Source organism: Salmo trutta, chromosome 8 (assembly GCF_901001165.1).
Source record: "Salmo trutta chromosome 8, fSalTru1.1, whole genome shotgun sequence".
Classification (NCBI taxonomy): domain Eukaryota; kingdom Metazoa; phylum Chordata; class Actinopteri; order Salmoniformes; family Salmonidae; genus Salmo; species Salmo trutta.
Genome location: NC_042964.1, coordinates 31,322,823 through 31,345,242, shown reverse-complemented (window position 1 = coordinate 31,345,242; position 22,420 = coordinate 31,322,823). Strand labels below are relative to the sequence as shown.

At 42.3% G+C, this 22,420-nt stretch overlaps 1 protein-coding gene across 11 annotated transcripts; it reads left to right on the top strand.

The window, feature by feature from the left end:
- The first annotated feature begins 50 nt into the window (after positions 1-50).
- Positions 51-21,475, top strand: LOC115198665 (lamina-associated polypeptide 2, isoforms beta/gamma). Of its 11 annotated transcripts, none has more exons than XM_029760793.1 (14): positions 51-681; positions 13,337-13,454; positions 13,666-13,815; positions 14,055-14,164; positions 15,190-15,315; positions 15,775-15,852; positions 15,973-16,128; positions 16,224-16,391; positions 18,488-18,583; positions 18,805-18,870; positions 19,024-19,230; positions 19,554-19,685; positions 20,042-20,145; positions 20,361-21,475. In XM_029760793.1, exons 1-14 carry the CDS (start codon positions 451-453, stop codon positions 20,719-20,721), a joined length of 2,103 nt encoding a protein of 700 aa, XP_029616653.1. In that variant the 5' UTR covers positions 51-450; the 3' UTR covers positions 20,722-21,475. The 11 variants fall into 11 exon arrangements, with proteins under 11 accessions (XP_029616653.1, XP_029616654.1, XP_029616656.1 ...); XM_029760794.1 differs by having other exon boundaries at positions 52-681; positions 19,557-19,685; XM_029760796.1 differs by having other exon boundaries at positions 54-681; positions 19,024-19,122; positions 19,557-19,685.
- Positions 21,476-22,420: the final 945 nt, after the last annotated feature.

Sequence of the window (22,420 nt, the reverse complement as noted above, 5' to 3'; positions counted from 1 at the left end):
TTTCGGTAGCTCGTGAACGCCTAAACTGGGCACGTACACTCTACCAATGGCAAAGCCCGATGTTACTGCTCTTGTCCAATAGTGTCTGCTTTCACAGGGCAGTGGTAACATTCTCACCGCGTTTGTTCCTTCAATGTTGGTAGAGGGCCGGTGTCCTAGCAGATATTGGTATAATAGCCCAAGCACTTCAAAGGGAGAGGTTTGTCTTGTGTTTAGCGCTTTCACTTCTTAATTCTACTGTCAAGGAGAGTTATACAAAAGAGGAACCAAAACGAGTAAGCTAATGTGCTAAGATTGTAACTGGAAGCTTGAAGTATCAAGTTTGTGTACACGGGTAGTTTTGCAGATTTAATCCAACAAGAGGCGCTAGTTAGCCAGTTAGCTAACATAGCCAGCTAAATACTTCATTTTGTTGTTACCGAGGCGGAGTTGCTTTTCATAGCGAGCAACATGCCGGAATATCTGGAGGATCCATCTGTTCTCACCAAAGATAAACTCAAGAGCGAGCTTTTGGCCAACAATGTTGCTCTCCCAACCGGAGACCAGCGAAAGGACGTTTATGTGCAGCTGTATCTGAAAAACTTAACCGTGCAGAACAACAAGATCCCATCTACAGACGCCTTCTCCAGCGACGAGGAGTTACCAGTCCCGGTAGTGTCAAACAAAAGTCGCTCGGGCAGGGTGAGTTGTTTTAAGATTTCTTTCCCGCGCGCGAATATAGTATTTGTAACAATGTTTCCAGTGTGAATGTTACAAGTAAATGTAGTTAAGATGTTACAGTTTTTGTAGGGTGTTTTAATCTCCCTTTAAAAAAAAACCATCGATGTGATTTGGTATTCTAGGTAGTTACATTTTATGTAAAATTATTTTAAATGCATAAAATTAAAATATCGATATTTTCAATTACAGCGTGTTCCATCTCGTTTTAAATATAAAAACGAACACATTTTAGCTGTGTTGTATTACAAATCAAGTTTAAAGTTTCCCGCTTAAAATATCTGCTATTGCTGAGTGCATCCTTATGGAAACCCATTCTCGCCACTCGTGTTTTGTGTGTAAATATCCATACTACTTAAAATGTCGAGATATGTAAGTAAACATTTTCAAAAACATGAAATTGAGATATGTAAATCAAGGTTCGAGATACTAACTCGAAATTTAGATAGTAGAACATAGATTTTATTCAGAAAGTATTCATATCCCTTGATTTATAATACATTTGTTGTTGCAGCCTAAATTCAAAATTGATTAATTTGATTTATCTCACACCCATCTACACAATACCCCATAATGAGAGTGAAAACAGTTTTACAAATGTATTAAATACAGAAATCAAATTTACATAACTATTCACACCGCTGATTCATGTAAGAATGCTCTTTTGGTAGCGATGACAGCTGTGAGTTTTTCTGGCTAAGTCTCCAAGAGCTTTTAAGCCTCCAAGCCTCCAACCACATTTATGGATCAAGCATAAGTTGGCATTTAGGCTATTGTCCAGCTGAAAGGTGAATTTGTCTCCCAGTGTTCGTTGGAAAGTAGACTGAACCAGGTTTTCCTCTAGGATTTTGCCTGTGCTTAGCTCTATTCTGTTTTTTTTTGTTGTTAATCCTATAAAAAAAAAATCCCTAGTTCTTGCTGACGATAAGCATACCCATAACATGATGCAGCCACCACCATGCTTGAAAATATGAAGTGGTACTCAGTGAGTTGGATTTTCCCCAAACATAACGCTTTGTATTCAGGATATAGTTCATTTCGTTGTCACATTTTATGCAGTTTTACTTTAGTCACTTATTGCAAACAGGATGCATGTTTTTTAATATTTTTATTCTGTACAGGATTCCTTTTCACTCTGTCATTTAGGTTAGTATTGTGAAATAACTACAATGTAGTTGATCCATCCTCAGTTTTCTCTTATCACAGCCATTCAACTGTTTTAAAGTCACCATTGGTCTCATGGTGAAATCCCTGAGCGGTTTCCTTTCTCCGGCGACTGAGTTAGGAAAGACACCTGTATCGTTGTAGTGACTGTGTGTATTGATACACCATCCACATTTGAATTAATTAATAAATACATGCTCAAATGTCTGCTTCTTTTATTTTTACCCATCTACCAATAGGTGCCTTTTTTTGTGAAGCATTGAAAAACCTCATTGGTCTTTGTGGTTGAATCTGTTTGAAATTGACTACTCGTCTGAGGAAACTTACAGATAATTGCATGTGTGGGGTACAGAGAGGTAGTCATAAAACATTTTTTTAACACTTATTGCACAGTCCATGTGACTTGTGAAGCGCTTTTACTCCTCAACTTAAGGCTTGCCATAACAAAGGGGTTTAATACATTTCAGCTTTTCATTTTTTATTAATTTGTAAAAATGTCTAAACAATTTCACTTCGACAGTATGGGTATTGTGCGGAGGCCAGTGACACATCTCAATTTAATCAATTTTAAATTCAGGCTCTAACACAACAATGTGGAAAAAAGCAAGGGCTGTGAATACTTTCTGAAGACACTGTACCTGTCAATGTAATGTAGGACTAGAATGGCAGTTTTTAAAAACGCAACTCTACAGTGTGTTGTCAAGGTAACAGCTGTCACCTTCATGTGTAACAGTCTGGGTGTTTTTCCTAATCCACCAAGCCCCCCTTTCTTCTTTGGGAAAGTTGTGGTGCGGTTTTAATGAACTGATATTTGTGAAGCATTTGTGAAAAACAGGTGTTCTTAGACTTATGGTTAGTGTACTGTATAGTAGGCCTACACAATTGGAATGCATTGTATGCGTGCTTTAAAGAAAAATGTATTCAGGTGCGTACACCTTGTTGCCCTGCATCAGTTGTGAATGACTGAATGAAAAGAACAGCTTGCTTCACACAACTTCTGTAGTTCACACTAGTCTTCATACATTGCGGTACGGTTAAGGTCAACTCGCCTGTATTTGGTTCCCTCCCTAAAACTGAGCATTGACATTTATTGAGAGGTGTGGACAGTGAGTATCAATCACTTGTCTTCTGCCCACAAAAACACTGAAACTAGATGATTCAGATTTGTTTGTTTAATAGTCACATGTACAGGGTTGCAGGTGTGATTGCAGGGTACAGTGAAAATCTTAGGTTTTGAGCTCCAACATGCAGGACTAGTGAAATAAAAGATAAAGAATGTTGAGGGGGTGGGGTGGAGTGAACATGCGGTTAAACCATTTCATGTTCTCTGAGATGTGTATGCAGAGGAATTTGAATTTATTTACCGTCTCCACGCGGCCCTGTTGGTGAGTATGGGGGCTTGTCCAGCCTGGTTCCTGCTGAAGTCCACAATCGTTTCCTTTGTTTTGCTAACATTGAGGGAGAGGTTGTTTACCTGGCACCACGCCATCAGAGTGCCTACCTCCTAACTGTACGCTGTGTTGTCGTTGTTGGTGATCAGGCCTACTACTGACATGTCTTGATGATGGAGTTGGAACTGTGTAAGGCCACACAGTTGTAGGTATACAGATAATACAGGAGGGGACTGAGGATGCACCCTTGTGGGGCCTCTGTGTTGAAGATCAGTGTCGAGGAGGTAATGTTGCCTACCTTCACCACTTGGGGGCGGCCCGTCAGGAAGTCCAGGACCCAGTTGCATAGGGAGGAGTTCAGACCCAGGGCTGTGTAATGAGCTTATAGGGCACAGTCCACGGGACGCTAGAAGTTAAATCAAATTATATTTCAACTTACTGTCCCGGTGGGGAGGACTGTTGTTCATTATGAAGGGTGGAATTTGAGACTAAAGGTAACAGACCCATGTTTGGAAAGTCTGTTTTAATCATACGTTATTTTAGGAATGTCTTATTCTCCCCGTCATAATGACCAACCATCCTGGCACAGTAAGTTGAAATTTAATTTAACTTCCCTCTTGACTGTTTTTGTGCAACCCAATAAGCTAGGAAGCAACAATGGTGTATGCAAATACACACTCATTGCTAAAAGCAGCTACTGTCACAAGTGGTGAAATCCATAGAAGGGATGGAGCTGGACCGGAGAAGTTTTGTTTATGTTAGATTGAAAAGCCTAGGTATGCAGAGAAGAGGGAAGGAACTTCAAGGAGTTTTGAGTGTGATGGAAATGGCATTAAAGAATAGGTAATGGAATTGAAGGAAATCGAGGCTCCTGGTGTGGAGGATAGGGCTATTTTCCTATTGTGTTTCTCTATTGAGGAAATACTTTCTGTGGAAGTCTGTGCACGCATTCCCCTATCACTGAACAGATGTTTGGTTAACTGTGTGTGTGTGTGTAGGCTAGTACTTTCTCATTAGATTTAAATGCTATCGTAGCAGTGCTGTTCCTGATGTCTTCATATAGTCACCTGACTCCCAAGCATGTCTGTCTGTCTGATTTATAGCTTACCATGAAGCATTTGAGGCAGTCATCCACTGGCACACTCAGAACATTAGACACATTTTCACTCATAATAGCTATCAAAATAAACCTTTTGGGATAAAAGTGAAGTGAAGTATAGTTTTTCTCTCCTAAGGTTTAGTTCAACTAAGGTTGAATGGTTTGTCATTGGGAGTGAATTTTTTTCGCATGCAGCGGTCATCATGAGGACCACAGATATGAAAAGTATCATGTCTGCCAAAACCATCCATAACGGTGGTTAGCCATATGCACATCATAATTCACAACCTAGCAGTTTGTTATAGTTTACCCCTAAAAGCCACATAAGTCAGTTTCAATATTACTTCGCCAAACCATTATTTCTGTCTGAATAGAAACAACAACTTAGTCGGACTGAGAGCGTTATGGAAGTCTAGGCGATCATGCAACTGAACTATGTTAATCCATATTGTTCTGATATGCATTGATGCAATCTTCATTCCATGTAATTTAAACCTCTAGTGTACAAACCTTCTGCAAGTAGCCTAGCGCAAAACTTAAAGCACAGGGATTGTCTGGGCCTTGGGGCTAGCCATGTGCTCAGTGCCTTGATATCACTTTTAAAATGTGTGGTCAGAGAGCGGAAGATAACTGAGGGAACAAACTGGAAGTCAGGAATTTTTTTCATATTTTTCCCGTTGTATTTCTTCCTTGGAATTCTGTGATTATGTAATGTGCTCAGCTGGGCTGAGATCCAGCTCCAACTTTACTGAGGCCCACAGTAAGGAGTCTAATATAGGCTAGTGGGAGACCGATAGCTGCTAAATCCCCCTCTGTGTCTGTCTGGGATTCTTTCCCTCTCTCTCTTTACTACTCCCACCTAGGGTTGCACATTTTGTGGAATATTCAGAGGTGGAAACTTAATGTGGGAATTAACAGGAAATATATGCAAATTAATATTAATACCATTTAAATTTAGATTATTTTTTTTGCATTTCATATATTTACCATATCATATGGAGACAGAAACATAAACCTTTTACCTTATCATAAGTAGACATAATTGCAAATCATTAAATCATTCCAAAATAAAAACAATTTTAGTTACGATTTGAACTTTAATTAAATGAGTTGACTCTTCACATGGGATGATGTCACTGAACAACAAAAGAAAGGGAATATTGAATGATCCATTGCATCTCCCAGAAACATTTTCAACATGCATCTGTAAAATGATAGTCTAGAAACTAAAGCTTTGGTTGTCTTCCTCTCAGACTTCCATGACTTCTCCCTGGACCTCCTCAATGTCCACCTCTTGAACATCAGACTCTGAGGCCTCGTCTTCACTGTCACTTTCCAACCTTGTTGAGGATGGCTCGTTGTCAGGCTCAAAAAGCCTCAAATTTGCCCAGGTGGCCACCAATTTTTCAACCCTTGTATTGGTTAGCCTGTTGCGTGCTTTGGTGTGTGTGTCCCAAACAAGGACTAGTTGCTCTCTGAGGCAGCTGATGTTGTTGGGATTTGGAGGATGATGGAGGCAACATGGTAAAGGGCCTCAGATACAGACAGTCCCTTCCACCAGGTGGCTGATGAGATATGTTGGCACGACTGCCATATTGCATCTCCATCCCAAGGCCCTTGCTTGGAAGTGTACTTCGCCAGACTGCCAAGAACCTTGCCCACAGTAGTGATGACACCATAGGCCTTGTTGATCTCATACTTGGGGTCCGACATGTACGCTGCGGCGTGTATGGGCTTTAGGCAGAGGTCTTCACGCTTTTTGATGTATTTTAGAACTGCAGTTTCCTCTGCTTGGAGCAACAGTGAAGTGGACAGGGCAGTATGGATTTCTTCTCTTACATCTGCAAGCAGAGTCTGAACATCAGACAGGATGGCATTGTCTCCCTCAACCCGTGCAATGGCTACTGCTATAGGTTTCAGGCTGCTTACCACTCTCTCCCAAAATACATCATCCAGGAGGATCCTCTTGATGGGGCTGTCCGTATCGGCAGACTGTGATATGGCCATTTCTTGGAGAGAGTCCTTCCCCTCCAGGAGACTGTCAAACATGATGACAACACCACCCCAATGGGTGTTGCTGGGCAGCTTCAATGTGGTGCTCTTATTCTTCTCGCTTGGTGAGGTAGATTGCTGCTATAACTTCATGATGCTTCACTTACCTAACCATTTCCTTGGTTCTCTTGTCGAGTGTATCCATTATTTTCAGTGCCATGATGTCCTTGAGTTGCAGATTCAATGCATGAGCAGCACTGCCAATGGGTGTGATGTGAGGGTAGGTCTCCTCCACTTTAGACCAAGCAGCCTTCATGTTCGCAGCATTGTCTATCACCAGTGCACATACCTTCTGTGGTCCAAGGTCATTGCCTTCAGCTCATCTGCAATGTACAGACCGGTGTGTCTGTTGTCCCTTGTGTCTGTGCTCTTGTAGAATACTGGTTGAGGGGTGGAGATGTAGTTAATTATTCCTTGCCCACGAACATTCGACCAGCCATTAGATGATTGCTTTCTCTATGATTTGCATGACCTTCACTTGAACTCTGTTGAACTCTGCATCCAGCAAATGAGTAGATAAAGCATGGAGTTGGAGTGGTGTATGCTGAGCAAAGAACATTCAGAGATCTCTTCCAATACACATTTCCTGTGAGCATCAGAGGTGAACCAGTTGCATACACAGCTCAAGCAAGACATTCCTCAGCATTTCTCTGACTACGTTCCTCCATTGAGTCCAGGAGCACCATAAGCTGTTGTTATCGATAAGGTGTCTGATTTCATTTTCACCTCGAATAGAAGTAGAGGGACTTTTGTGAGAGGTTGCTTGTTGTAAGTGCTGAGGGAACTTTATGCACATGGCCAGATGATTCTGCATCTTTGGTGCATTCTTCACATATGATTTGGCACAGTATTTGCAAATGTACACAGCTTCTTCTATTAGCTGCAGTAAAATGTCTCCAAACATCAGATAGTGCCCGTGGCATTTTCCTGTAAAGATTAGGAAAAAATGAGTTAAAAAAAATAAAAATACATGTACAGATGAATGAAGCAGTTGGATTAAACAACTCCTTTGTAAGATAAATGTTAAAAAAAAATAATAATATTTTTTTTTAAACAAAACATTTTTATTTCACTTTTATTTGACCAGCTAGGATAGTTGAGAACAAGTTCTCATTTACAACTGTGACCTGGCCAAGATAAAGCAAAGCAGTGCGACACAAACAACAGAGTTACACATGGAATAAACAAACATACAGTCAATAACACAATAGAGAGAAAAAAAGTGTATATATACAGTGTGTGCAAATGAGGTAAGGCAATAAATAGGCCATAGTGGCGAAATAATTACAATTGAGCAATTAAACACTGGAGCGATAGATGTGCAGAAGATGAATGTGCAAGTAGAAACGGGTGCAAAGGCGCAAAATAAATAACAGTATGGGGATGAGGTAGTTGGATGAGGCTATTTACAGATGGGTTATGTAGAGGTGCAGTGATCTGTGAGCTGCTCTGACAGTTGGTGCTTAAAGTTAGAGGGAGATATGGGTCTCCAGCTTCAGTGTTAGTTTTTTTTTGGGGGGGGGGGGGTTGCAATTTGTTCCAGTCATTGGCAGCAGAGAACTGGAAGGAAAGGCGGCCAATGGAGGAATTGGCTTTGGGAGTGACCACTGAAATATACCTGCTAGAGCGCATGCTACGGTTGGGTGCTGCTATGGTGACCAGTGAGCTTTACCTAGCAAAGACTTATAGATGACCTGGAGCCAGTGGGTTTGGCAACGAATATGAAGTGAGGGCCAGCCAATGAGAGCATACAGGTCGCAGTGGTGGATAGTATATGGGGCTTTGGTGACAAAACGGATGGCACTGTGATAGACTGCATCCAATTTGCTGAGTAGAGTGTTGGAGGCTATTTTGTAAATGACACCGCTGAAGTCAAGGATCGGTAGGATAGTCAGTTTTATGACGGTATGTTTGGAAGCATGAGCAAAGGATGCTTTGTTGCGATATAGGAAGCCGATTGTAGTTTTAATTTTGGGTTGGAGATGCTTAATGTGAGTCTGGAAGGAGAGATTAGTCTAGTCTAACCAGACACCTAGGTATTTGTAGTTGTCCACATATTCTAAGTCAGAACCGTCCAGAGTAGTGATGCTGGGCGGGTGGGCAGGTGCGGGCATCGTTTGATTGAAGAGCATGCATTTAGTTTTACTTGCATTTAAGAGCAGTTGGAGGCCACGGAAGGAGAGTTGTAATGGCATTGAAGCTCGTCTGGAGGGTTGTTAACACAGTGTCCAAAGAAGGGCCAGAAATATACAGAATGGTGTCGTCTGAGGTGGATCAGAGAATCACCAGCAGCAAGAGCGACATCATTGATGTGAAGAGAGTCGTCCAAAGAATTTAACCCTGTGGCACCCCCATAGAGACTGCTAGAGGTCCGGACAACACGCCCTCCGATTTGACACACTGAACTCTGTCTGAGAAGTAGTTGGTGAACCAGCCACGGCAGTCATTTGAGAAACCAAGGCTGTTGAGTCTGCCGATAAGAATGTTGTGATTGAGTCAAGCCTTGGCCAGATCGATGAATACAGCTGCACAGTATTGTCTCTTATCGATGGCATTTATGATATCATTTAGGACCTTGAGCGTGGCTGAGGTGCACCCATGACCAGCTCGGAAACCAGATTGCATAGCGGAGATGGTACAGTGGGATTCGAAATGGTCGTTGATCTGTTTGTTACAGTGGGGGGGGAGTATTTGATCCCCTGCTGATTTTGTACGTTTGCCCACTGACAAAGAAATGATCAGTCTATAATTTTAATGGTAGGTTAATTTGAACAGTGAGAGACAGAATAACAACAAAAAAATCCAGAAAAACGTCAAAAAATGTTATAAAATGATTTCCAATCTTTGAGGATCTCAGACTATACGAGAGGTTGAACAGGCTAGTAATAGGGGTTGCAACAATTTCAACTGATAATTTAGAAAGAGAGGGTCCAGATTGTCTAGCCCTGCTGATTTGTAGGGGTCCAGATTTCGCAGCTTTTTCGGAACATCAGCTATCTGGATTTGGGTGAAGGAGAAATGGGGGAGGCTTGGGCAAGTTGCTGTGGGGGGTGCAGGGCTGTTGACCAGGGTATGAGTGGCCAGGTGGAAAGCATGGCCGGCTGTAGAAAAATGCTTTTTGAAATTCTCAATTATTGTGGATTTATCGGTGGTGACAGTGTTTCCTCGCCTCAGTGCAGCTGGGAGGAGTTGCTCTTATTCTCCATGGACTTTACAGTGAAACATGTATGGAAACAGGTGAATTAACACTCCTCAGTTAGCAGGCTCAAGCAAGCTAAAACCCACATGGTAGCAAAAACTAACAAGCAGAAATTAACAAAGTAGAAATGATTTAAACACACTTTGCTGTAGGCTACTATTTACTAGTTAACAAAACATCATGTATGTCATATAAAATATATTCACCCCACCCAGTATTGTAATCAAAACTTACCAGAATGCATGTCGTCCTCGGCTCAGACAGTGTAGTAGTGTGGGCTCAATTGCATCTCATTAGTGTGCAAGATCTTGCGAATCCGCTGCACATGTGATGGAAGAATGCACTGTGCATGCAGAGGGTTGCAATTCCATTGAATTGGAGATAGTTTAACCAAAATATGCCACTAGCCCTAGAGTTGCCTTATGTGTATCCCACATAAAAGGTTCACTGTTATAAGGTAACTTTTTTTTTTTGATGACTTTTAAGCAAAATTCCCAGGCTTAACTACCCATGGAAAATTTCTGGGAAAATCAGGAAATATACCGAAAGTTTTCCGACCCTTTGTAACCCTACTCCCACCCCATCAAATGTTCCATGGGTTAGAGAACCATGGCAGAGTTCCAATGGAATGTGTCAAAAACCATAGAAATAGAGTTATTGAACTTCCTGATTCCTGTCACTTTTTTGCTTGCATCATTATAAGTCAGTCATCTCTGCCATGCTCAGTTTAATGTGTAAGGAATATGATTTGCTATCGGCTGGCAGTGGCAATTTTAGCATTGTAAATCTTGGTGGGGCAAACAAAACAAAAAAGTGGGATGCATGCCTGCAAAGCCACTACACATAAAAACATAGCTGATATGGCAGATTTGTTAAAACAAATGTGGTTTCTACTGAGAATTAAGATGTACAAACTATGACATAAGGGGATGACAAGCAGATAGGAGGCAATCCGTAATTTCGATTAAGACAATGAGCAAGTGATAACGGACTTAGTCAATAGATTCTTCAAATAGCCACCCTTTGCCTTGATGACGACTTTGCACACGTTTGGCATTCTCTCAACCAGCTTCATGAGGTAGTCACCTGGAATGCGTTTCAATTAACAGGCGTGCCTTCTTAAAAGTTAATTTGTGGAATATCTTTCCTTAATGCATTTGAGACAAACAAGTTGTGTTGTGACAAGGTAGGGGGGTGTACAGAAGAGAGTCCATATTATGGTAAGAACAGCTCAAATAAACAACGCGAAACGATAGTCCATTACGTTAAGACATGGTCAGTCAATAACATTTCAAGGACTATGGAAGTTTCTTCAAGTGCAGTCACAAAAACCAAGTGCTATGATAACTGGCTCTCATGAGGACCGCCACAGGAATGGAAGACCCAGAGTTACCTCTGCCTTAGAGGATAAGTTAATTAGAATTCCCAGCCTCAGAATGTGCAGCCCAGATAAATGCTTCACAGCATTCAAGTAACACACATGTCAACATCAATTGTTCAGAGACTGCGTGAATCAATCCTTCCTGGTCAAATTGCTGCAAAGAAACCACTACTAAAGGACACCAATAAGAAGAGACTTGCTTGGGTCAAGAAAAACGAGCAGTGGACATTAGACCGGTGGAAATTTGTCCTTTGGCCTGAAGTCCAAATTTTAGTTTTTTTGTTCCATCCACCATGTCTGTGAGAAGTGGTGTGGGTGAACGGATGATCTCTGCATGTTTATTTCCCACCATAAAGCATGGAGGAGGAAGTGTAAGGGTGCTTTGCTGGTGACACTGTCTGTGATTTATTTTCAAATTAAGGCACACTTAACCAGCATGGCTACCACAGATTTCTGCCGCGATACGCCATCCCATCTGGTTTGGGCTTAGTGGGACCATCATCATTTGTTTTTCAACAGGACAATGACCTGCGAACTCCTTCAAGACTGTTGGAAAAGCATTCCAGGTGAAGCTGGTTGAGAGAATGCCAAGCGTGTGCTATGCTGTCAAGGCAAAGGGTGGCTATTTGAAAAATCTCAAATATAATATTATTTTTGATATTTCATGATTCCGTATGTATTTCATAGCTTTTGTGTTCACAATGTAGAAAATAGTAAAAATAAAGAAAAACCCTTGAATGAGTAGGTGTTCTAAAACTTTTGACCGGTACATGAAATATTAGTTCAAATCGACGCAGGGCTTTTATTCCAGCTGTTAAGGAATATGAATCAGTAACACATGCACAGAAAGTGATATGGTTGTTTAGCTCTGCGGAAGAGGTGTCCTGGGGCTGGGCAGTCCGATATGGTCGCGCAGCCTAGGCCAAGGTGAAAAATACCCCCTGGCAATGAACTACAATCATCAGCCTCTGTGGAGGAAGACTCACTTCAAACAAATACTAGGCGACTGCCGGTAGGCCGCTATACCTTGCCTGACGACTCAAACTGAATTATTCCACTGCTCATTAGCTGTATATTTCAGTCTGACACTGCCGTCATTGAAGTCGTTTGTGGTGATATCAAAATGAGGTGTGTTGTACAAAACAACGTAATCAGTCATCGGATTATCTCTAACCAATCAGAGTATCAAAGCTAATGAATGGCTAGAATGTTTGTCCTTTATAGAAAAATACTTGTCAGCAGAGTGGAGAGATTCTCTAAAGCCCCCCCCCTTTCGACAAAAATTCTCTGCAGCCTAGTTGTAGGGGGTTGAAGCTGAGCCCTATACTACGAATCAGGTTTGAGGAGTTAACTTTGGTAAACTGGTGCGATGTTTAACAGTGAGAATGGCAGAATGGTGACCTTACTAAATGACTGAGAGTTTGACTGTGTGATATTAGGTTGCTTCTTGTGTAAATATTTTCCGTCTGGATTTTAATGATTTGATACAAATCATTAAAATCCAGTCAAAATATTTAGTAAGGTAGTCATTTAGTAAGGTCACCATTCTGCCATTCTCACTGTTAAACATTGCACAGTGTTCAACACAACAGCTCTTTATGTCCATCCATCATTTGATCTGATCAGTCAACGGCAGTTTTATATATTTTTTTTTTCTAAAGTAATCTGTGAAAGTGGTTCACCTTTTTAGCCAGGTACATTTCTACAGCAACAAATCCTTCAGAACTAACCTGCTCCAGGGCAGTCTAACTCCATTTATCCTGAAATCAATGTCTGAGCCACGAGTTGAGGACCAATGAAATCGGATACCCTTCCTCTAGCAAAGTTTGTCTCATCCCCTTCATTTGAGGACAAATTCAATATTTTATTAATTATACTGAACAGAAATATATAAATGCAACAATTTCAACGGTTTCACTGAGTTACAGTTCATATAACAAAGTCAGTCAATTGAAATAAAATTATTAGGCCCTAATCTATGGATTTCACATGACTGGGCAGGGGTGCAGCCTTGGATGGGCCGCAGAGGACATAGGCCCACCCACTTGGCAGCCAGGCCCAGCCAATCAGAATTAGTTTTCCCTGACAAAAGGACTTTATTACTGAGAGCGTTACTCCTCAGCACCAGACCCACCCCTCAGACGATCCCGCATGGGAAGAAACCGGATGTGGCGGTCCTGAGCTAGCGTGGTTAAAATAACTCAAAGAAATATAATTACTAGAACGGGCATTCCCATTCAAGTCATGGTTCTGTGATTGGTGGTAGGCTAATTCTGTGACTATAGATCTCAACACTTTACACCAATCTGACCTCTGTGATCCCTCTTTCACAGAAAGCCACGAGGAAAACAGACAAGCCTCGGCCAGAGGACCTGGATGTGACTGAGCTGACTAGTGAGGGCCTGAAGGATGAGCTGCTCAAGTATGGAATCAACGTCGGACCCATCGTGGGTGAGTCAGTCAGTAAGAGTTGGAAATTCAGGGAATTAAGAGTTGTATTGAATTCATTTTAATAATGGACATTATTGTTGCAATCTTCATTCATTTATTAACAAAGTTGTGTTGAATTCATTTGAATAATGTCTGAACTTTTGGCAGCCTCCACCCGTAAGAGGGATTCCTAAAGTTCTATTGAATTTATTTGAATGTCTTGTCATGGCAGTCTCAACCCGTAAGCTGTATGAGAGAAGGCTCCAGAAGCTGTTGGACCAGGGTCCTCCTGAGACCGTGGCTTTACCGGTGGTCATCACTCAGGTAGACAGCAACCATAACGGCAACTCTGACTCAGACCGCTACAGCGACAAGGAAGAAGGTAAGAAACGGAACACTCAGTCATCCTCTTTATTAGACCAGGTTTATTACAGATTCAAATCAGATTCATCTTGGCAGTTGACACATTAGATTACACATTAGATTTTTTTTCCGGAGATGCCAACTTTCAAACCAAATTGACCCTCTGGGATAATACGAATCATGGATTGATTGGTTGGTCAATAGACTGACTGACAGAGCGTGACATTGCTAGAAATGCTGTGGTGTGTATGTGTTTAGAGGTGACGACAGAACCAGAGCCTGTCCCAGTCCCCGTGGTGGAGAGACCTGTCAGAAGCAGAGGGAAGACCCCAGTCACCACCAGGACCCGCAGCAGCCAGCACAACCGGGTAAGTCCCTCTTTAATTAATCTTTTTTTAAATCAGTGGACAAAAGCGCATCCTCACCCTAGGTCAACCTCATGGTTTGCATTCCTTCAAATCTCACAATACAGAATGTGTTAAAATCTGAGTGAAATAGCATGCATATCTCAAGTTGTGATTTGGCCCCAAGTGCTACACATTTGGCAATGATTAGTAGTCCCATTACAGGCTATAGGATGTGCAGCGGCACAGCTGGGGTCGATTAAACCGGTCTCTAATAAATTATTTGAGAGAGAGGAAATGTGTCATTTATGAGACGCCTATAGGAGTGTGAATCACGTGTGTGTGTGTGTGGAAAACAAAGCACCAAATGTCTGTCTGAAGGACCCTCTCTGTGTCTGTCTGTCTGCTGGGAGTTAGTGCAGCAGGCTTTGATCTCAGGACCGGCCACATGACTTGGATTAGCTTGTATTTTTCTTTGCCACTGGGTGCCTCTAGTCCACTATTATTGCTCTCTCTCTGTTTCATTCTTTCCTCACACGAACATACTTAAAGCCCCTGCTTATTATTTAATTTTTTTTTGCAAATTCTATTCTTTGAGGTTTTTAAAAATATTTTTAAGCCATTTTACTTTTCTCCTCCTCTTTTCCTGATACTTTGGGAGGTGTTGGTGACATCTGGTGTCGAAATCCTGAACGTCCCAGATGGTAACCTATTCAACTGAAGCTGACTGTCTCATGTGGATATTGTAACCACATTAAAGGGATAGTTTGAGATTTATCTACTACCTCAAGTTAGCTGTTCCTGTGTGTTTCCAGTCATGGGCTAACTAGTTAGCGTTGTCTCGCACCTCTAACTTCCTTCATACTGGAAGTATAGACATCAGAATGTTATCCCAGAGTTCATCTGACTCTGGGGAAGTTGATGGGCTTCATTGGCAAAATCTCAAACTGTCCCTTTAAAAGCAACTTTACTCACTGAAGTTGGCTTTGTAAGGTGTGTTCGCGAAGAGGTCGAAGGTCGGGTGTTCTGAGAAGTGTGTGTGTGTTTAGATCTATGCTCCGGAGGAGGAGGAGGAGGATGATCTTGAGGAAGAGCATCCTGTGTTGAACATAAAGAGACCATTGAAAAGATCATCTCATAGAGTCGACCAGATGGTCCCTGCAAGCGATGATACTGTAATATACACTGAGCCTATCCATCTCCTTGGGTTTGTGGTGCACTGGAGAAGTGTTTAGCTTGATAATCACCTTTTTTTGTGCATGGTGTTAGTCATGTTATATATTTAAGGTTTATTTGAAATTGTCCACATTTGCAGCTAAAAGCTGGCATACATGAGTACTAAATAAGTAAAAATTAGATGTAGTATACAATTAGTTAGGACAGGCATAGGCTGTCTTAATTCACTGGGTTCTCCACATCCACTATTTAATATTATATGTTTGGATTTATTTGGGAAGCTACTTTTGTGTGGATGGGTGTGTCCTCCCTTTCACCACATCACCTGGTGCCACTGTCTTCCTCAGCTATAGTGAACAATGAACACTACACAGGTAGCAGGTCTCACCTTAAGCCTACATGCATGATTGCCTCAACTATTACGCAGCTTCCTCATCGTTCTCCTCGTCCTGCTCCAGGATGTCTCTGAGTTATCAGCTGGTGAGGTAGTTCTTCCACCTCCAAGAGAGGCAAAGACCAAGGCACCTCTGCTTCTGGTGGGTTTGTGATCAATAGACATGGGTTTGTGATGTCCTGAGTAAACTTTCCACTGATTCATTTGTCAGTCTTCCCTCTAACTTCCTTTCGCCTCTCTCTCCCCATCTGTCATGTTCCAGGAAGCCCTTAAGGAACCTAAGCCTATATTGGCAGAGAAGCCAAGCTCTAAGTCCACTCCCTTACTGCATGGCCTAGCCCATGCCCAGTCCACTAGGACTATCCATCAGGTTGTCCTAACAGCCAGGGCCGAGTCCCCATCACCCAGACTGACTCAGGTACCTGTGAGGTTCGCTGTGGTTACTTGTCACTCACTGTCACTATGAATGGTTTAGTCTAGTACTCTAAAGTCTCTACTGTGTCTTACCATCAGTCTGTCCCTGACCGAGCCTTCCCCCTGAATGTGAATGCTGCTGAGCTCTGGTTCCACAAAGCCAAACCCAGCAGGCCCCCAGTCAAGACCCCCAGCCACGGTGTCCCTGAGGGCCACATAGGTCTGGAGAGCGCTCACTCCCTCACTCCCTGGCAGACCTGTAGGAAGGTGCTTTCCTTGCCCCTTTCACGTATTCACTCACTGGGAGATAGAAATAGCATTTTGGTCAATCACTGGGAACTAGAAATGATTTGTTCCATTTTAACGTATACATTTGTGTGTGGGCATACTTTTCTAACTTAGTTGGTTTTGATGTGCGACTTAAAGTTAACAATGGAGACACAAGATGATGTAATCATATATTCGAGAGAGCCTGCTTCTTCAGAATCGGGACGTCTGTCCCAAGATGGAATGGGTTCAAGTGAGGTGTGGCATTAGATTGAGTTTGAGGCTCTAACAGTGCAGGTCAAAATACATTTAAAAAATATGTCAAATAAAAGAGAAGTGAATGATAAAAAATGTGGATAGAAATAATAATAATAATAATAATAATAATAATAATAATAATAAATACACATTTACAACTGTAGCAATGATAAATGACCGCTGGGTGGTGGGGGCAGGGGGAGAGTCCATTTGGGAATGTCAATAGGGACCACAGGGGCTCCCGAGTGGCGCAGTTGTCTAAGGCACTGCATCTCAGTGCTAGAAACGTCACTACAAACCCTGGTTCGTTTCCAGGCTGTATCACGACCGGCCGTGATTGGGAGTCCCATAGGGCTGCGCACAATTGGCCCAGCGTCATCCGGGTTAGGGTTTGGCCGGGGTAGGCCGTCATTGTAAATAATAATTTGTTCTTAAGTGACTTGCCTAGTTAAATAAAAAAAAGCAGCAGGGGGGTAGAGTGAAGTGAATGGAACTGTAATAAAAAATATATACACACATTTACGCTGTAACAATTGTAAATGTCCATTGGGGGGTGGGTGGGGGCAGGGTAAATGTTTGTCGGGGGGGTGAATGAAGCGGGGATTTTATCTTCTTGGCCTTCCTGCCACACCTGGTATTGTAGGTGTCCTGGAGGACAGGCAGATGGCGGAAGTAGGGTGTCCAATCAAAAACACATATTTTTGCCAATAGGTAAATTAATGTTAATTGTGTAGATACTATAGTCCAAACCTCATGTCTCTATCATAATCCGTTCAAAGGTTATTGCCGTTTTTACCTTTGTAAGATGGCCCAAATTAGGGTGACTAAATCAATGGAGGTCAGACAAAAAGTGGCAAAAACCTGGAAAATAGCTTCTTTCTTCTCGAATCCAAAGGACATAAAACAATATAGAGGTAAGATGTTTATCGATTTGAGGCGGGACAGAAGATTTCTCACAAAAGCAAGCATGTCTCTTATGAAATGCTTTTTATTTTCAAAGCTTTTTACATTTAATTTAGCCCATTCATGCTAATTTAGCTTTTTGCGACTGGCAGAAACATCCTTGCAGACTACCACCACAACATGTAAAATCCTCAAATGTTCCTGCGAGAAAGCGGCACCGCTCTGTCAAGAGTTCGGTGCTTATCGGATGTGTTAGGTTACGAAATTCAACTTTTTGGATATAATGTTAAAGACCCCACGGAATGATTCAGAACGTGAATAATCTTGTCTTGGTAAAATGTATTTAATAAAATAAGGGAAGTGAAAGTTAATCAACAAACCGTGTTTTCACCCACTCTGGGCAGAATTGGTGGATACCCTAGAGGAAGCCAAATGAGATGTGGCAAGAGAGACAGCGGAAACCAAAAAGGAAGAGAGGAAGTGGGGGGGGGGACTGATGGTAAAGGAACGATGGAATGTATGCTCACTGCTCCCTTCTATAATTCTAGCTAGTCTCTAGTCTTCATATTAAACTGGATGAGCTACATGTCAATGTTTCGTTCCAATGGGCATACCTTGACGCCAGCCTGATTTTGGTTTACTGAGCATGGTTGGATGATTTGGTCGATTTCGGGATGGGTTCGGAACTATACCTATCGTGTGTAAACGGCGAGTGCAGCACAAAGCCAAACATCTCGACTGTTTCAATGCAGTGGACAAGTTTGACCTCTGGCGTAAGAAGAACTTCCTGGAAGATTTTTTTCTGCCACCAAGACCTTCTCATCCACTTCGAAAATCACTTCTCGTTTGTTTCTTGTGTGTGTTGTTTATCTAATCCGAAAGCCACGACTGTTCTTTCCCCTCTGAAAAAATAAAGCCATTCTCTTGTATTCTAGCTGTGCTGTGAGGAGGATGGTGGTCTTCCTCTCACTCTGACTACTAAAGCTCCCAGTCATGAGCTAAACTCCCTACTCAATACAGCTCTTTTAGAGGTTTGTGACATCTCTCACGTGCTATACTTGAGACATCACTCTGTATTGAGTGTTTTTGTCAGATTTTTTTGGATCTGTTCACAATTTGCTCAATGCTCTGATCACTGGCTATTTGTTTTGGTCTCGCTCTCTTGCCGTTAGTCTCTCTCCTGGGTCTGTATGGATATCAACCAACCTCTTCTATAACTGATATTTCTAATCCATATCTGTGGTCATCTCAGGAACCTGCACCAAGTGTCCATGCTCCAGTAGGACAGAGCATAAGACCCCTGAAACAATGGCCTCTGGTGGGTATATGATCTTAATCACACTGTCCTCTTAGGATACACACTACTGTAATATTGCTCACTGGATTTTAAATGCACCTGTGTAAGTGATGGCCCGACTCTTCTAGTATAGGATACTGATCCAGTGTGTTACTTACCCTATCTCTGTTAAAGGGGGTACCACAGGAAATCCGCCCGCTCCTAGTAGCCAACCCTTCCCCACTACCTCGTTTGTCTGGAAGTGACCCCTTTGCCTCCTTCACCGTCAGGCCTGTAAGCTATGTCTCACACACCCCCTCATCTCCATCCCTGAAGGAACAGCTGGAATCCCTATCATCTCTCTCTGCCAAGTTTGACATGCTGTCCAATCGCTTTACTCGGGTATACAGTTTCAAGTATATTGTCCAATAGTTGTCCTCAAGAGTTCTGTTCTCCTCACAATGGTTTGTTGTGGTGGCACCTGGAATTTGGAACTTAATTGTGTTGTTGGGGAGTGAAAGTGATCACACTGTTTTTCCTCAGACATGGTATAGTTGTAAACATATGGGTGATGATTATGAATGGGGCTACTGTAGAGTGTGTGTGTGTGGGGCACAGCTGTCTAGTACAGCTGCATAAAAGATGTGAGGGGAGCGAAAGAAGACTAACCCCAATACCCACCCGTCCCCTGTCTCTTACTAACACACACTCACCTCTTTGACCAGCAGGACCAGCGTGAGTCTAAAAATGGCCTCCAACCTAAGTGGAAACAGCAGAAAAACACCCCCTTCCTCTCCTCTGTGACCCCAGTGAAGGGGCAAGACAGTGTCTCCTCGAGTATCTCTAAGGAGCCATGGGTACGAAAGTAATTTCACTGCTATGCCTTATGCAGGTATTACCTAGGGTCTGTGCTGGTTTGTTTGTCAAGGTGGTATTATTCACAAGACAAGGTTATGGTGTTTGTCACAAGCCTTGGGTTTACTGGTGGTTTGGTCACATGGGCATAGGACTGCAACAGGCCCATCTAGTGGTCTTTAGGAGTACACCCTCTAGCTTATTCACAAAAATAATACCCCTCTAGCCCTTATGTGAAGGTGGTGGTTTTGGCATTGACTTGGTAACACGCAAATGGAACAATGTCTCATCCTCACCCTAATCGCTCCGCGTTGGCCTCAACGTCTAAGGAATGTGTACTAAAAAATGTGTGTTGCAGGTGGAGAAGATAGCAGCTGGTGAGCAGACACCCAACAGGGTGGATGAGAAGGATGTCCTGAAGGAGATGTTCCCCTACGAGACCGACACTCCAACAGGAATCAAGTAAGACATCTTGTATGCCTTATTCTATCGGCATACATAAACAACTTTAATAAATCCTTGCTATATCTGGCAGACTCCCACCCACAGTCTTGTCATTCCTGTAAAGCAGTGTCCTGTAACTAATTTAAGAGTTTGATCATAATACTTGCCTGATGGCAACTCATGTGCGGAATATCACAATGAATCTCAACTTTCTTCCTCTCCCGTCCTTCTAGCGCCACCTGTCGACGGCCCATCCGAGGGGCAGCCGGCAGGCCCCTAAAGTCTGGTGACCTGTGGACAGATGAGACCCTCCTGCGCTCCTCTCGCTCTTCCTACACAGAGAGCCGCACCGCCGCCGTCCACAGAGTCGCCACCCTGCCCCCCTCTACCAGGCTGGTAACGTCAGTGGCACCCCCTGCTGGAAAGGCCATAGCACCACCCCATGGCCTGCCTGTCTGGCTGAAGCTGCTGCTCCTCGGCATTGTAGCTGGCTTCATATTCTTCATCTACCAGACCATGGAGACCAACGCTATGGCCCCCTTCGGAGGGTCCTCAGATTCCACGCAGACCAGTGGCCGTGAGGTCCGCAAGTGAAGCCTGGATGACAGTGCTCTGGCAGCATAATGTTACTGCCACCGTTTTCATCGTTCTTCGCTTCCTTGGCATTCTTGTTTTGTTTTTTTTCTTCCCCTGTTTCCGTCACTTTTATAATTGGTTAAATGGTCTGGTACGGGAGTCTAATCTGTATCGACGCCTCCTGAAGACGACAATGTCCAAAATGATATATTGAACATTGAAGATGACCACTTCATTCTAAAATGACAATACTGTCTTCTGTTTGTTTCAGTCCGTCCTTTCCCCATCTGTGAGGCTGAGAGAAAGCCAGTCACACCAATAATCTCCGGATAACGTACATACACCGAAACAGTGACTTCCAAATTATGTGAACTTTCTTTATATGGTCTGTTTTTGTTTTATATCTCTGCATGGTGTAATCATATGATTGCATTTGCCGGAGTCTGTGATCGAGAATTGCCTGTGTGCGTGTCTGTGTTTTCACACGGTTTGCTTTTGTAATTAGCAAAAACAGTCAGGCAAAGACTGAAGGAATTTCAACTAATTGTAATCAGTTATTTCTTGATCGAACCATCTATACAGCGGGTATGTGTGAGAGACAGGGATTCTTAAACTCATGCACACATATAGCTCTTATATGCCACCGCCACTTTTCTTTTTTTCTTTTTTTTAATTGAAATTGTCTGTGGAGCCTAATTAGTAATGTATGTATTCATTCTAATAAATAATGTAATATCCTCTCAATAAAACTGTTGTAATATGTAAGGATAAATGTCTATTGAGATTTTTTTTTTTTTACTAAACTTTAAAATCACATTATTATTGTTTCAACAAAACGAATATTAGCTGTGAGCAGCAATGAACAGGGTTCACAGCATGACAGAAAGGAAACAAGATCAGTTGGATTATAAAGTAAGCACTCTGTTTCTACATGATAATCTTCCTTTATGTGCAATAAGGGAAAGGATGGGATACCTAGTCAGTTGTACAACTGAATGCCTTCAAATGAAATGTGTCTTCCGCATTTAACCCAACCTCTGAATCGGTGAGAGCATTACCAAGTTTATCTGAATACCACAAGAATGACGCAAGTGAAGTTTAGTCTAGTGCTGTAGGCTGGTTATCTTTGAGTACAGCAGGTAATCATTCTTAGTCATTAATGTATTGAGTGTATGCCAATTCTGGGGTCAATTTGACTAATGGTTTATGTTAAGATAAATATTTTCAGTGTTTAGTGTAAATATTTGTTTGTGTAAATGATTTTAAGTCTGTTGGTAAACTCCACATTAGTGTTCCAAAATGCTTCAATACACACTCAGCTGTAATGCGTTGACTGCGCAACTGGCAGGACTTCCGGTTTCTACATTTCCAAAATGCAATATCCACTTTTCACTATGTTCAGACCACATACTTGGGTAACAATATGTGATTATACAGATATACTAATAATGATATTTCACATTGTGTGTCTGCATAATTGAAATCTAACATTCATTTGCATTAGACCAAGCCCACTTGATCAATAGTTGTATCCTATGGCACCACTAGTGCCACCAATTGGTCTGGTGCAGCCATCTAAGGTTGCAGTGAGTTTTTATATTCGCACAGCTTCTAAGGGATGTATACATGAGGTTTACATACCAAATTTCATTGCCCCATGTCCATCGGTTTAGTTCTTCTAGCCCTGGTGTGATATGCCATCTAGTGCTGTAGCGTG